The sequence below is a fragment of the Neltuma alba genome, unplaced genomic scaffold (assembly GCF_004799145.2).
Source record: "Neltuma alba isolate B1F8T4 unplaced genomic scaffold, ASM479914v2 tig00010300_pilon, whole genome shotgun sequence".
Classification (NCBI taxonomy): domain Eukaryota; kingdom Viridiplantae; phylum Streptophyta; class Magnoliopsida; order Fabales; family Fabaceae; genus Neltuma; species Neltuma alba.
In genome coordinates, this window is record NW_021635216.1 from 404173 (window position 1) to 419615 (window position 15443).

Genomic DNA, 15443 nt, shown 5'->3' on the forward strand with positions numbered 1-15443 from the left:
TTTAATGAAAGTATTAAAATACCCCAATCTCAAGGGTAATTATATTAGACTGTGTTGGACATTATTAACTATAATTAATTTTTTTAATTAAAACAACTCATGTAAAAAAGTTTGAACTTTAATTGATTTTTTTTTCAACGATAAGTTGTTTATATCATCAATCTTTTTTTAGTAGACATTATAAGTATCATTTGAAAGTAAGTTTTTTTTCTAATAAATTTTTTTCTTGATCAGCTAATTTTTTTGCTTTTCTTATAAAAATCAACCAATTGTTATAGTTATTATATTAATTGTTACAGCCAAAAATATTTTAATAGCATAAATGTTATACATAATAATTAAATACTTTTGTAACTTATCGTGTTTTATATTTTAACACCATTATTACTTATCCTGAAGTATTGTAATTTTAAGGAATTGTTAAATAAAGTCAACAACATAGATATTTACATTTTAATCCTTTGATTAATATTCATTTGATGTTTTTAGGTTTTCAATTCAATTTAAAAAATTATAATTAAATCTAGAAACAAAAATATAAAGATAGTTTGAATTTTGATTGAAATAAAGTAATATTATCTATCTTGTAAGAAAATGAGTTTTGTTCTTGGAAGAGAAATGAACTAAGAGGACCATCGAGAGGGAGATAGTGATTTTTTTTTAGTGATTGGTATTTTGATACTTATTAAAAATATTATGGGTCCCAAGAAGTAGCTTTAAATTCTCTCAAAGAATTGAGATTAAGCATAAAAAGACTTTTAAATTAGATAACATAGACCTGATGATAAACATAAACATAAAAGAATTTCGTTGACTTCATTTAACAATACTTTGAAATCAAGACATTTAATATGAAACATGATAAATTACAAAAACATTTAATTATTATGTTTATTATTTATACTATTAAAATATTTTTATCCATAACAATTAATATAATAATTATAATAATTGGCTGATTTTAATAAAAAAGGAATAAAAATTGGTTGATTGAAAAAATTTATTTTCAAAAAATACTCATAATATCTTTTAAAAGTGATTTGGGATATAAACAACTTATCATTGGAGAGCAATTCAATTTAAGCTTAACTTTTTTTTACACAAGTTATTTTAATCATAAAAATTTATTATAATTAATAATTTATAACATACTTTGATGCAATAATTCTTTGAGATTAGGGTATTTGGTATTTTCATTAAAAATTATATAGAGCTTAGTGAACTTTTAATATCAGTTTATGAATATTTTTTATTTTAATTTTTTTTATTTGATTGGAGTATTTTGATATTTTCATTAAAAATATCATGAGTTTCGTTATCAATTTAATGAATGTTCGTGCATTTTAACTATGTTACTATTATTGGGCTATTTTTATATTTGAATTGATAAATTTATGATACTAACAAGAGTTGATCCTGTTAGTAAGGAGTCGGTTTATAACCCATAAAGTTGTAAGTTTACTCTCTAAGTTTTGAGGCATACTCTAATCTTGGTGAGCTCTAGGAACCAACTTACCTAAATTTTTTTGTATAAAAAAATTGATAAATTTATGATATCGAGTGAATTTTTTTTATGAACATTTGAAAAAATAAATGTTTTTAGGCTTTGAACGTATCCTTCTCTCAGGTCGCGTTTGTGCTTTTCCGTATTTATTCATAAGATTTTAATTTTGCCTCTTTCCCCGTCTTTGACTGATAATACTTTTACAGTCTTCGATTCTCTCTTTCGGAGTTTTTCTCCCTCCTCTGCCGGAACTCGGTCGGCGACGCCGGAGCCCACATTTGTTCCGGGCAATTCTCTACTGCAATCGCTGTGCGCCGTCTCTACCTCTTGGCGAGCTCACTTTTTCTAGGTCTGGATACCTGGTTTGCTTTTCTCTTTCTTTGTTTTTTCCTTTTCAATATATATATATTTTTTTTGGAAAACCCTTCTCTGGTCCAAGTCAGTCCATGAGTTGAAGAAGTTATTTCTTTGACTGGGAATTGTCAATGAAGTTGCTGGGATTTTTGATTCTTTGAAGAAGAGCAGATCTGCTGGGCTTTCTGTGTTCAAGAGCGAGAAGAAGGAAGTTGGTTTGCTTAAGAGAGAGGGAGAGGTTGGGATTGGGCGTGGAAGTGGATGGTTGTGTACGGAAGAGGTTGGAGTTGTTTATGATGACCGGAGCTCCGGCCAGCGATCGCAGAGGGTGGTGGCGTTTTCGTCAATTTCTCACATGGAATGGCAGATCTTGCTAAGCATGGGAATGCCGACCGTGATATCGAACAGGTTCCTTGGTCTTTGTGCTACAAATTTAGTGCGAAACAACTTGTGCTTGCGTTAGTCATGCTTTGATTTTGCTGCTTTGTTTTGGTTTTTATTTCCGAATTTTCTCACAGGATACGGGAATTAGGTTTCTTCTTCTTGGCATCTTTGATGGCTAAGAGTTTTATGATTAAGAGTGCAACTGTGCATTTTATTATTTGGACAGCTTCGGATATTTGGTGTTTATTTGGACTCTTCCTGAAAGACCATGAAATGGGAAAATGAAATATAGAGGCCAAAATATAATGAGAAATACATTTATTTGGTCTATTTTGTATTTGGTAAATAATTTGATAGTTCTATCTATGAATTGAAGTTTTTGATCAGGTAGATAACATGATTTAATGCTTATACATGGGATAAAATTTTTTATTACATGAATGAAATGCACTGAGGGGTGGTACTGGTAAATTGATTCTAATATGAACTCTTTCACTGGCTTTCTGTATGCCGACCGATGCTTTATTCTGATGATAGAATGCAAATTGTGCAGCACCTTGTAGCTTTTCTTGTGTTGTTTAGAATAAATTATTCAACCTTACGTTGTATTTATTTCTAACATCTTCAATCAAAATTAAAGCTTTCATTCAGAAGAATAGATTGTAGTAACTTAAATGATTGAGCCTTTTTTGATCTGGTTTGAATTGTGAGCCTACAGAATTATTCTTCATGTGGTGAAATAAGCTGATGGCAGGTTGTGTCATCCTGGCGTTGCAAAATCTAAGTTCTAATTATATTTGACTTAAGAATTTGAACAAAATGTGAGTGTAGGGCTTCTAGTCATAATAGAGACATAGATAGATCACTAGGAAGCAAAAAATACTGATATGGACGCATGATATGATAAGAACTTGGTGAAAAGAAAAATTATAGTGTGAGTGTTGTTTGAAGCGTTACATAACATATAATTGAGGTTCCAGCATCTATTATGTGCAAAGAAGGCTACCTTTCAGAAGCCTCCTAGCTTCATATCTAATAAGAAAGGGTAAGGCCTTCAGTATTGTTGCAATTGGTAAAATGGAAGACTGAGAAGGGAGGATGTTAGGTACTAGTTAAGGGAAATGAGAGAATTTAGAAAAAGAGGGAAAGGAAAGAAGGGGAACTAGAACCAGAATCTGAAGTTCTAGGGAAAGAGATAGGGAAAGAGTGTTTACTGGATAATACTTCATTCATAAGGGAAATTCTTACATACTAGGCTCTTATAGCAAGCCTCATAACCGAAAATAATTGACAGATAACTTCCTACAAGTCTGGATAATAACAAAAGACATAATAATAACTGTATATAACTACCATTTAAGATATGAAAGATTACTAGTCATAAAACTACCTCTGATTCCTACTTTTCTTCCTAGAGTACTACAATAAAGGCTGCTGGTTCCTATCAATACTCCCTCCCTGGAAAACAGCCTTGTCCTCAAGGCTGAAAGTAGGGAATTGTACTGCCACGGCATCATATGTCTCCCAGCTAGCCTCCTCTATAGGATGATTTTTCCACTTGATGAGGAGCTCAACAATTTCTTTCCCTTCCTTCATCGTGAGCCTACTTTGTAGTACCTGTTCTGGTTCCAATTTGAAGTCCCATTCATCATTCATCAACAGGGGCAGAATAGAAGACTGAGTAGGTTGTCCATAGGCCGGTTTGAGTAGGGAAACATGAAAAATGGGATGCATTTTAGACCCTGGTGGTAGGTCTAATTCATATGCCACAGCTCCAATTCTCCTCACAATAGCATATGGTCCACAATAACGAGGGGAGAGTTTTTGAAATTTGCTTCTGGTTAATGAAAGTTGCCTGTAAGGCTGTAGTTTCAGATAGATCATATCTCCAGGCTGGAATTCCACTTCTCTGCGCTTAGAATCAGCAAGCATTTTCATCCTTGTTTGAGCCACAACCAAATTATCTTTAAGAGTTGTAACAACGGCATCCCTCTCCTCAAAATAGTCCTCAAGCTCAACCAACCGAGTATCACCTTTGAGAAAAGGTAAGAGAGTAGGTGGGTCACGGCCATAAACCAACTTAAAAGGTGAATGCCTGGAAGCAGAATGGAACCCTGTGTTGTAGGAAAACTCAGCCCAATGCAAGTAGTTGCTCCAGGTCTTAGGATGATCAGTAGAAAAGCACCTCAAGTAGGTTTTCAGACACCTATTCACCACTTCAGTCTGCCCATCACTTTGGGGATGATAGGAAGTACTCATCCTCAATTTAGTGCCACTCAACCGAAATAATTCTTGCCAAAAGGAACTCAGAAAGATGGTGTCTCTATCTGACCCAATTGAAGATGGAAATCCATGTAGTTTAACAACGTCTTTGCAGAAGACATGCATGGGCTACAACTTTTGCTGTATATGATCTTGGCAAGCCAATGAAATGAGCATATTTGCTGAGGCAATCAACCACCACTAGGATAGCTTCCCAACCATTAGATTTTGGTAAACTAGTGATGAAGTCTAAGGAAATCCCCTCCCAAATTTGTTTAGGAAATTCTAAAGGCTGTAAAAGACCACCAGGAGCTTGGGGGAGGTACTTATTCTGCTGGCAAGATAAACAATTCTGCACAAATTTTCTAACCTCTTCCTTCATGTTTTTCCAAAAGTAGTATTGTTGAAGCCTTCTTAGAGTTTTGACATGACCACCATGACCTCCAGTAGGTGAGGAATGAGCTTCAGAGATTAATTTGGCACTCAATTCAGATGGGGCAGGTATGACCACTCGATTCTTATAAAACAACTTGCCATCTACTAGAGAAAAATGAGGGACAGATTTGGAATCATGCTGCAAAGAGTGAACAATTGTGGCAGTGTACTGGTTCTGTAGCAAGTTCATGGAGTGTATCAAAGTCAGTGGCATGTGGAATGGAAATAGCAAAGAAATTTGCTGAATGGGGACAACGGGAAAGTGCATTTACTCCCTGATTTGATGAACCTGTTTTATGCATTATTTTGAAGTCAAAAGGGAGCAATTTCAAAATAAGGCGTTGTTGATAAGGTGTAGACAAACGTTGCTCCAATAGATATTTAAGAGAAAAATGGTCCGAATGGGCTTCAAACTTCTACCTTGTTAAATAATGCTTCCACTTCTCCAAAGTTGAAACTAATGCAAGCAATTCCCTGTAGTATGCAGATTTATGGTGCTTAGTTGGAGAAAGCCCTTTGCTATAGTAAGCAATTGGGTGGCCATTTTGCTACAGAACAGCTCCTAACCCAGTTGAAGAGGCATCACATTCCACTATAAACATCTTTGTAAAGTCAGGCAATGACAAAACAGGAACACTTGTCAAAGCTTGCTTCAAATTCTCGAAGGCTTGTTTAGAGGAATCAGTCAGTGGAAGGCATCACGCTTAGTCATATCTGTGAGTGGTTTAGCAATTTGTCCATAGTGTCTCACAAAGCGCCTGTAATATCCTGTTATGCCCAGAAACCCTCTCAATTCTGAAATATTGTCTGGTAGAGGCCAATTGACTACTACAGCAATCTTTTCAGCATCAATAGCAACTCCTGCTTGAGATATGACATGTCCCAAAAATGCAATTTCAGATTGAGTGAAATTACACTTCTTAGGATTAGCAAAGAACTCTTGCTATTGTAGAGTGTGGAAAACAATTCTCAAATGAGCCATGTGTTGCTCAAAACTGCCACTATATACCACAATGTCATCAAAAAATACTAGCAAAAATTTTCTGAGAAAAGGCCTGAACAAATCATTCATGATGGCTTGAAATGTAGAAGGGGCATTAGAGAGACCAAAAGGCATCACAATAAACTCATAATATCCAGAATGAGTCCTAAATGCAGTCTTAGGAACATCATTGTCAAGAATTCTTATTTGATGATAACCAGAACGCAAGTCTATTATAGAAAAATAAGTAGCTCCATGCAATTTATCAATCAACTCATCAATATTAGGTATAGGATGCTTATCTGGTACTGTAATTTTGTTTAATTCCCTATAATTTAATTCCCTGTAATCCACACAGAACCGCCAAATAGAATTCTTTTTAGGCACCAAAAGCGTAGGACTAGCAAAAGGACTCATACTAGGTTGAATAAATCCTTTGCTTAACAAATCTGTCACTTGCTTTTCTATTTCATCCTTCTGACAATGCGGGTACCTATGAGGACGAATGTTGGGTGGTATAGCACCAGGGATAAGTGGGATTGCATGGCAGTGATCACGAGTAGGAGGAAGAGATTTGGGTTCCTCAAAAACCCTGGAATATCGATGCAAAAGCTGCTGTAGATGCTGGTAATTCCATTGATCAGGATTTTCACCTGACATACTATTCATAGTTGCCACAGACACTGTATGAGGAAGATTCCCTTGTAATTTATACTTCTTTCCATCCATCCAGAAACCCATATGCATTTTCTGCCAATTAGCTTCTACAGTGTTGAGGGAGGCCAGCCATTTTATTCCCAGAACCATGTCAATAGTCTCGAGAGTGAAAGGAAAAAATTCTTCACGGATGGTGAGGCTTTGGACTTGAACTTCTAGTTGCTTACAAACAGATTTGCACATGATGATGTTTCTATTTCCAATTTGCACACCAAAAGGTGGAACAGGTTCTACGGGAATCTTCAATTCTGCCGCTCGTTGAGAAGAGATGAAGTTGTGGGTAGAACCACTGTCAACTAAGATAAGGACAGGCTTGGATAGAATAGTACCACAAAGCTTCATGGTAGTGGTAGTTGTTCCACCTAGAATAGCATGAATAGAAATCTCTGCAATAGAAGCTTCACTAGAATTATTCGCCTCTTCTTGCTCAGTAGCATTTTCTTCCATGTCTTCAGTAATTTCCATCAGTTTGAAAGAGGATGTTTTGCATCTGTGACCTGGAGAAAATTTCTCCCCACATTTAAAACAAAGTCCCTTGTCCTTGCGTAACTGCTTCTCCATGTCTAAATTGAGTGGGGTAGTGGTAACTGCCATAGCAGTTGGCTTTTGCACCCCACTATGTGAAATAACTGGCGTAGAAGTGGAGGAAGTGGTGCTGGATAGGGGCCTCTGAATAAAATTATTTTTATTTTCATATCCACGTGTCCAATTTGAATGCTAACTAGGATGGTTAGAATTCTGCGATGATAATTTTGTCTCAAATTCAAGAGCCAAACTAGAGGCCTTGTAAACCATTCTTGGTTTCTGGATTTTAACATCAGATTGCAATTCCTCCTTTAAACCATTAATAAACATTGCAAGTAAACAGTGTTCAGGCCAACCCCGTACCCGTGATGCTTTGCGAATAAACTCCTGTCGATAATCATGAACAGTACCCATCTGTTTAATGCTACAAAGATATACATCAGGATTTTGAAATTCGGCAAGACCAAAATGCTCCTGAAGGACTTGAATTAATTCCTCCCAGTAATTAATTGTCTGTCTAGAAGAGACCCACGTAAACAAATCAAGAGCATCCCCTTCTAAGTTCATTGCTGCCACTTCAACTTTAATATCTTCAGGTGTTTGATAATACCTGAAATATTCAGCCTCTAGGGTCCCCACCATCATACTTGGGAAACTCTACATTAGTATGGGGTCTCCTATTTGGATTCTTGCTCCACCAAGGGGTCTCAACTTCAAAATCATCATTCTCTACTTGGAATGTTCTCTCAAGATGTGTGAACTTTGCTGCTATATCCTCAGGCACTTTTTGTTTCCTTAATTCAGAAATCTCAACATCCATCTGATTAAGTTTAGCAACAATTATAGACAATTGTTGGGAAACTTGATGCTGCAAAGTAGGATCTTGTGGTTCGTGTGAGGGTGTTTCAGGAGAATCTTCTGGTGTTGGAGTTGGAAGAAGAGGAGGAATGGTAGAATCATTCTCCTTATGGGTATTAACCATATTGTCACCACAACCCAGATCAAAAGGCTCTGATGCCAAATTGTTAGGTACCGGTTAAGGGAAATGAGAGAATTTAGAAAAAGAGGGAAAGGAAAGAAGGGGAACTAGAACCGGAATCTGAAGTTCTAGGGAAAGAGATAGGGAAAGAGTGTTTACTGGATCATACTTCATTCATGAGGGAAATTCTTACATACTAGGCTCTTATAGCAAGCCTCATAACCGAAAATAACTGACAGATAACTTCCTACAAGTCTGGATAATAACAAAAGACATAATAATAACTGTATATAACTACCATTTAAGATATGAAAGATTACTAGTCATAAAACTACCTCTGATTCCTACTTTTCTTCCCAGAGTACAACAATAAAGGCTGCTGGTTCCTATCAGAGGACTTAAAAAGTTGGTTACTTTTCAAGTAATCTTCACTTTGTAAAGCCTTCCCCTCTCCATATGAAACTTTATAATATTTCCTGTTATCAGATGGCTTAGGTCATATTATTCATCATTCAATTCGCTTATGTGTTGAATTTCATATTTTATATTTTCTTTTACCTCTATGATCATTCCTATTTTGTGATTTTTAATTTTAATTTCTGCAGGCATTGGTGGCTTTGAAAAAGGGTGCTCGGTTGCTTAAATATGGTCGCAAGGGAAAGCCCAAGTTTTGTCCATTTCGGCTCTCTAGTGTAAGTTTGGCTTCATTTTGACTTTCGAATATATAACTAATGATATGTGTAATTTTTGTTGACATAATTTCTGGTTTTACATGCCATCTCTGAAATACTTGTCTTTTGTTCATTTCCTATAGTTTTGTGCTTTTTTTGTGAGAGAGAGAGCTTTGGAAGCATTATCTGTTTATTTATTTGTCTTTGTTGGGAGAAGGTATGAGGAGCAATGTGCAATATGGTGATTGAATAATTTGTTTCAGACTATTCAAGTAAGTTTTGGGCTTAATGCTCTGCTCCTTTTCTGTTCATGCCCATTTTCATTCCTTTTTCTTTGTATGGGAATTGGATGACTACACCTTGGTTCAGTTTCATTTTCCTCATATTCCCCATGTACCTTACAGCTCTAGACTAAAATTAGGACTCTGTTGATCTTGACATATCAATTTTTCTGGGTGTATAATTGCACCATAGTGGTAGACTTTGATTGCTTTTTCTTCTCAAATTCCATGGCTGGGAATGAGTAGTTACGTTATATTATCTACATCATCTCAGGATTATTGATGACTGTTCGTTTGGTCACTTTGCCAAGTACTGGCTTCATTGATTATGGATTACCTTGGCTTTTGGTACCATATTTAGTGATTTTCAAGGATAAAGAATAATTATTACTGTTTACAAGATCAAATGAAAGAAACACAATCTCATCATCATCATTATTGATCTAGGTCAGATTTACTGAATGGAAGTTATTTCCCCACTTTGATTACGCATTGATAGTGATATTATAGCTCTACTGCTGAGCATGTGTTATATATTCTGATCAATGCTTTATATATTTTATTAATTTATTCTAACGAGCGTGCATCTTACCTTTCTCCCATGGCGGTAGATCATGAACTTATTGTCATATATTTATAGGTCATTGTCTTTTTCACTTTTATAAGTTCATTTTTTTGTCCTTATTAAAATATTTTGGAAGTACAGGATGAATCATCTTTAGTTTGGATATCAAGTGGCGGAGAAAGACGCCTGAAGCTATCTTCTGTCTCGAGAATTATTCCTGGACAAAGAACTGTTAGATCTCTACACATCTATTGCATAATGCAAATGCTTCATTGTTTCATAGCTTGATCTAAACAAGCTGATTTGCATGTATACTTTGATGACTCTTATGTTCTTTGTTTACTTCAATCCTATGGCAGGCTGTTTTCCAACGTTTTCTGCGTCCTGAGAAGGATTATCTGTCTTTTTCACTTATTTACAACAACGGAAAGCGATCCCTTGACCTGGTTGGTGATGTGTTTTGAATTTATATGCATAAATATCTCATCATTTTGGTTCTGCTTCCTTTATTTAGGGTGTTGCTATATTGATTTGTCTTGTTGTTTTGAAGATTTGCAAGGATAAGGCTGAGGCAGAAGTTTGGATTGCTGGCCTCAAATCATTGCTCTCTTCAGGTCAAGGCGGCCGGTCGAAAATTGATGGATGGAGTGATGGAGGCCTCTGCCTTGATGTAAAGATGCCTACTTGTCTTTATAGTTATTTTCTTAACCTGATATGTTTCAAATTGTAATATCTATGGAGCGGGAGGGATAATTGATTGTAGTCTTGAGTAGTGGAGGATTTTAGCATTTCTCCTATAAACACTGTTTGGGACAAATCCAGATAGAGAATTTTCTGCCTAGCTGGTGCTGTGGATGAGGATCCATAGATCTTTTTGAAGTGAGATTATTGCTTTTATTTCTTAGAGTAGCAGCTCTTGTTGTGAAAGGATCTATAATGCTGTTTTTTCTGAAAATTGACTGCTACTCACTTTCTCATTCACTTATTTGACCACATCTCAGGTATTGAGTGCTTGATTACACTGCTATAGCGTTTCTATTGTGATGTTTTTTATTGTGTAAATGATGCAGATTGACTTCTTGTTCTAAAAGTTCATTGAATTTCATGTGTTGCTATTGGTGTCATCAAGCGGCCTATGTAGCTTCCATGAGATAATATGCAGTCAGCCTAGTGTAACATTTTCTTGCTGAATTACTTGCAGGATAACAGAGAATTGACTTCAAATCGGCCAAGTGGAAGTTCAATTGGTGCTTCCCAATGTATTAGCTCTCCTGAAGTTTCTCTGAGTCTTAATTCAAATTCTCCTCCGAAGTCCTTTGGTCCTGAGAATACTTCTAAGTCTGAAAGGTCACATGCGCCATCTGATCCAACGAATATGCAAGTGAAAGGATCTGGTTCAGATGCTTTTCGTGTTAGTGTTTCAAGTGCCCCAAGTACATCTAGTCATGGGTCAGCACCAGATGATTGTGATGCTCTTGGGGATGTGTACATATGGGGAGAGGTAATCTGTGAGAACATTGTGAAAATTGGTGCTGATAGAAATGCCAACTATTTTAGCTCAAGGGCGGATGTGTTTCTACCTAGACCATTGGAGTCCAATGTAGTTTTAGATGTACATCATATAGCATGTGGTGTTAAACATGCTGCTCTAGTCACAAGGCAAGGTGAAATTTTTACATGGGGTGAAGAATCTGGAGGACGCCTTGGCCATGGTGTTGAGAAGAATGTGCTTCAACCCCATTTAGTTGAAGCATTGGCTTCTACAACTGTTGATTTTGTTGCCTGTGGGGAGTTCCATACTTGTGCTGTTACAATGGCTGGGGAATTATATACCTGGGGTGATGGTACTCACAATGCCGGTCTTCTTGGTCATGGCACTGATATTAGTCATTGGATACCAAAGAGAATTGCGGGTCCACTGGAGGGACTTCAGGTTTCTTTAGTCTCTTGTGGTCCATGGCACACAGCCTTGGTAACTTCAAGCGGTCAGCTTTTTACATTTGGTGATGGAACTTTTGGTGTCTTGGGCCATGGAGATAGGGAAAATTTTTCTTATCCTAGAGAAGTAGAATCCTTATCTGGGCTGAGGACAATAGCTGTTGCATGTGGTGTGTGGCATACTGCAGCTGTGGTAGAAGTTATAGTCACACAATCCAGTGCTAGTGTATCATCAGGTAAATTGTTTACTTGGGGTGATGGAGACAAAAATCGCCTTGGACATGGGGACAAGGAAGCCCGGCTGAAGCCAACTTGTGTGCCATCTCTTATTGACTACAATTTTTATAAAATTGCTTGTGGACACAGCTTGACTGTTGGCTTGACGACATCTGGACATGTTTTTACAATGGGTAGCACTGTTTATGGTCAGCTTGGGAATCCCCAGTCTGATGGAAAGGTGCCTTGCTTGGTTGAAGACAAGCTTGCTGGAGAATCTGTTGAAGAAATTGCATGTGGTGCATATCATGTTGCAGTTTTAACATCTAAAAATGAAGTTTATACATGGGGAAAGGGTGCAAACGGGAGGTTGGGTCATGGAGATATTGAAGACAGAAAATTACCAACTTTGGTTGAAGCTTTGAAGGATAGGCATGTGAAATATATTGCATGTGGTTCAAACTACTCTGCTGCAATATGCCTTCATAAATGGGTATCAGGTGCGGAACAGTCTCAGTGCTCTGCTTGTAGACAAGCATTTGGATTCACTCGAAAGAGGCACAATTGTTATAATTGTGGACTCGTACACTGCCATTCATGTAGTTCAAGGAAAGCACTAAGAGCAGCTTTGGCTCCTAATCCTGGCAAGCCATATCGAGTTTGTGATTCTTGTTATGCAAAGCTAAGCAAGGTAGCAGAAGCTGGCAGTAATAATAGGAAGAATGTTATGCCTCGTTTGTCTGGTGAAAACAAGGACAGGTTAGATAAATCTGAGATAAGAGCCTCCAAGGTGGTTCCTTCTAATATGGATTTGATAAAGCAGCTAGATAGTAAAGCAGCCAAACAGGGGAAGAAGGCTGACACATTTGCCCTAGTTCGTACCTTACAAGCACCTTCAATGCTGCAACTGAAGGATGTGGTCTTGTCTACTGCTGCTGATCTGAGACAAACAGCTCCAAGACCAGTTCTTGCACCATCTGGAGTAAGTTCCAGATCTGTGTCCCCTTTCTCTAGACGGCCAAGCCCCCCTCGTTCTGCTACACCGATTCCAACCACATCTGGTCTTTCTTTCTCCAAAGGCATTGCTGACAGTTTAAAGAAGACAAATGAACTTTTAAATCAAGAAGTGGTGAAGCTACGTTCTCAGGTAAATCCTATTCCACCCTTTTAAATCAAGTATTTTTAGATGCATTTACCATTTCTCTACCTCCCAACTCCAAATCTGTTACTTATATATTGAAGCTCATGATGGCGCCTCATAAATCATGAGCAGTAGTCTATTTTTTTGAGCCACAGAGCAGTAGTCTTTTCTTTTTGAAGCATTACTAGCATTAGTTTATCAAATGGCCAGAAGAGTTAATTTTATCTCGTTATGAACATAAATGTACATTTGCTTTATTGGAGGAATTTGAACGGTGACTGCCAGACATCAGGATGAATTTTATCTAAATTTGGTTAGGTTGAGAGCCTGAGGGAAAGATGTGAACGACAAGATCTGGAGCTTCAAAGATCAGCAAGGAAAACTCAGGAAGCTATGGCACTCGCTGCTGAGGAGTCTGCTAAATGTAAAGCCGCAAAAGAAGTTATAAAGTCACTTACAGCACAGGTAATGAGGTCACATGCAGTATTGAGATCCTGTTTTTTCATTTTGATAAAACAGATATGCATGTCAAACCTATCAAATCTGAATTCCACAATACCATACACAATAGAACAAATTGTTATAACGGTTTTGATTTTTAATCGCAATGGATTTAGAGTGGTAAGAATTCACCCCCTCTTCGTTTTTTTGGTTTTTGTTTTGGGTTCTTGTATCATGTTACTTCATATCAGGTTATTCAGTTCTGGGGTTATAGAGTGCTTAAATGCAGCAAAGAGAGGCCTGACTTATTCTGCTTACCTTTTGTTTTGTTTTGTTTGTTTTTGTTTTGTTTTATTTTGTTTTTTTTTTTTAAACAAGTGGAAATTTGCCCTTGTCCTTAATCATTATTCCTTTCTCTATATATGATATTGGTGTCCTAGTGACTTCCATTTCACATGATTTCAGCTCAAAGATCTGGCTGAGAGGCTCCCACCTGGAGCTAATGATGCTGAGAGCATAAGACCATCTTACCTACCAAATGGTTTGGAGGTAAATGGCATCCTCTATCCTGACTCAAACGGAGAGCGCCACTGCCGAGCTGAGTCGATCAGTTCCTCTAGCTTGGCCTCTGTAGGACTTGAATCATCTCTGTCAAATAGTCTTGAGGGAAATTTATGTGGAGCGTATGGAACTAATCCTTACCAGCAAAATCGGCAGCTTGTGACCTCCAATGGGTCCAATGAACTCTCAGACGGTAAATTGCCAAATGGCGGCATGACTCCCACAAGCAACAATATGTCAGATACCATTGCTAGTAGGGATTCAGGACATTCACAAGATGGAGAGGGTGGCTTGAGATCAAAGGATGGCGTGCCGGCTGTGAACAGTAATCAAATTGAGGCAGAATGGATTGAACAGTATGAACCTGGTGTGTATATAACACTCATGGCCCTTAAGGATGGAACACGAGATCTGAAACGAGTGCGCTTCAGGTACTGATTGTTATGTATCCTCTGAATATCTTCCTCTGGTCTGCATGTGGTATTTTCTCTAGTGGTCAGTCCTTAGTGAGGGTGGTGAGGATTTGTTCATGCATGATCTTTTTAATTCCACTGTTTATTACCACAGATAATCCTATTTCTTCTTTGGAAAGCAAACTTAGCATCATGAATATTTTTTCAAGTTCATGCTGGTTGCTATTGCTTCAAAAGCTAGGAACTCTACTTTTTCTCAAATTCATCCCCACAAATTTTATTTTATTTGTAAATGCTTCTGTAGCCGGAGAAGATTTGGAGAGCATCAAGCAGAGACATGGTGGTCAGAGAATCGTGAGAAGGTATATGAAAGATACAATGTTCGCAGCACTGACAAATCTTCGGGCCAAGCAACTCGGAAAGCAGAAGGCGTTGCTTCACCTGTTGCCCAATCTTAGGAAAATACATGGATGGTAGTTCTCTAACACATTTTGTTACAGAGCATGATTTTAGCGAGGCGAGGATCAATGTGAAGGAAGCAGGCATCCTTCTTTTTGCCCTTTCTCTTTAATCCTAAATTAATGATCTTCCATTTAATCCGGGCATATGCCATTCGCTTATCTTTTGTAATGTAGTGTATATAAAAGATATCCAAGATAATCTTGGCTAAATATTTCCTCACCTTTAATCTTTTTTTTTCCCCCCCAAGTTCCGTTTTTTAAAAATGAAATTATTTCCTTCAGTTCTAATGTTCTTGCTGGACCTTTTGTTTCCCCTCTATTAAACCATTGTTAATTTTTGTTTCTTGTCTTGCGTTGCTTAGTTATAATTCCCTCTTTCTGACCCTTTTGTTCTCCTGATAGAAGTTATGCTAAAGCTCTTCCTTTTTACTTAGTTAACTAATAATTAAACTTATAACGGTCGAAGCGACATTGTTAAGATTTGGAAATTTCTGGGGTGAAGTTGAAGCCTGAATGCCTAACGTTTTTAAGTCAATTTTTGGAGCAAATTTATATCTCAATTTAAAAAAAGTGAGGTGGGTGACACATGGACCTGCTGACTAAACATATTTGG

General features: G+C 37.2%; 1 protein-coding gene across 2 annotated transcripts; it reads left to right on the forward strand.

Annotated features, from left to right (window-relative positions):
• Positions 1–1702: 1702 nt before the first annotated feature.
• On the forward strand, positions 1703–15037 carry LOC114755648 (PH, RCC1 and FYVE domains-containing protein 1). Of its 2 annotated transcripts, none has more exons than XM_028944509.1 (10): positions 1703–1853; positions 2022–2266; positions 8748–8834; positions 9801–9890; positions 10019–10105; positions 10210–10329; positions 10861–12960; positions 13273–13419; positions 13861–14387; positions 14674–15037. In XM_028944509.1, the coding sequence occupies exons 2-10, from the start codon at positions 2219–2221 to the stop codon at positions 14825–14827; spliced, it is 3360 nt and encodes a 1119-aa protein (XP_028800342.1). In that variant the 5' UTR covers positions 1703–1853; positions 2022–2218; the 3' UTR covers positions 14828–15037. The 2 variants fall into 2 exon arrangements, with proteins under 2 accessions (XP_028800342.1, XP_028800343.1); XM_028944510.1 differs by having other exon boundaries at positions 2030–2266.
• Positions 15038–15443: the final 406 nt, after the last annotated feature.

Coding starts and splice junctions, on each gene's coding strand:
- LOC114755648 (XM_028944509.1), top strand. CDS start 2,219: ATGGCAGATCTTGCTAAGCATGGGAATGCCGACCGTGATATCGAACAG. Junction 8,835..9,800: donor GTCCATTTCGGCTCTCTAGT/GTAAGTTTGGCT, acceptor TTGGAAGTACAG/GATGAATCATCTTTAGTTTG. Junction 9,891..10,018: donor TTATTCCTGGACAAAGAACT/GTTAGATCTCTA, acceptor ATCCTATGGCAG/GCTGTTTTCCAACGTTTTCT.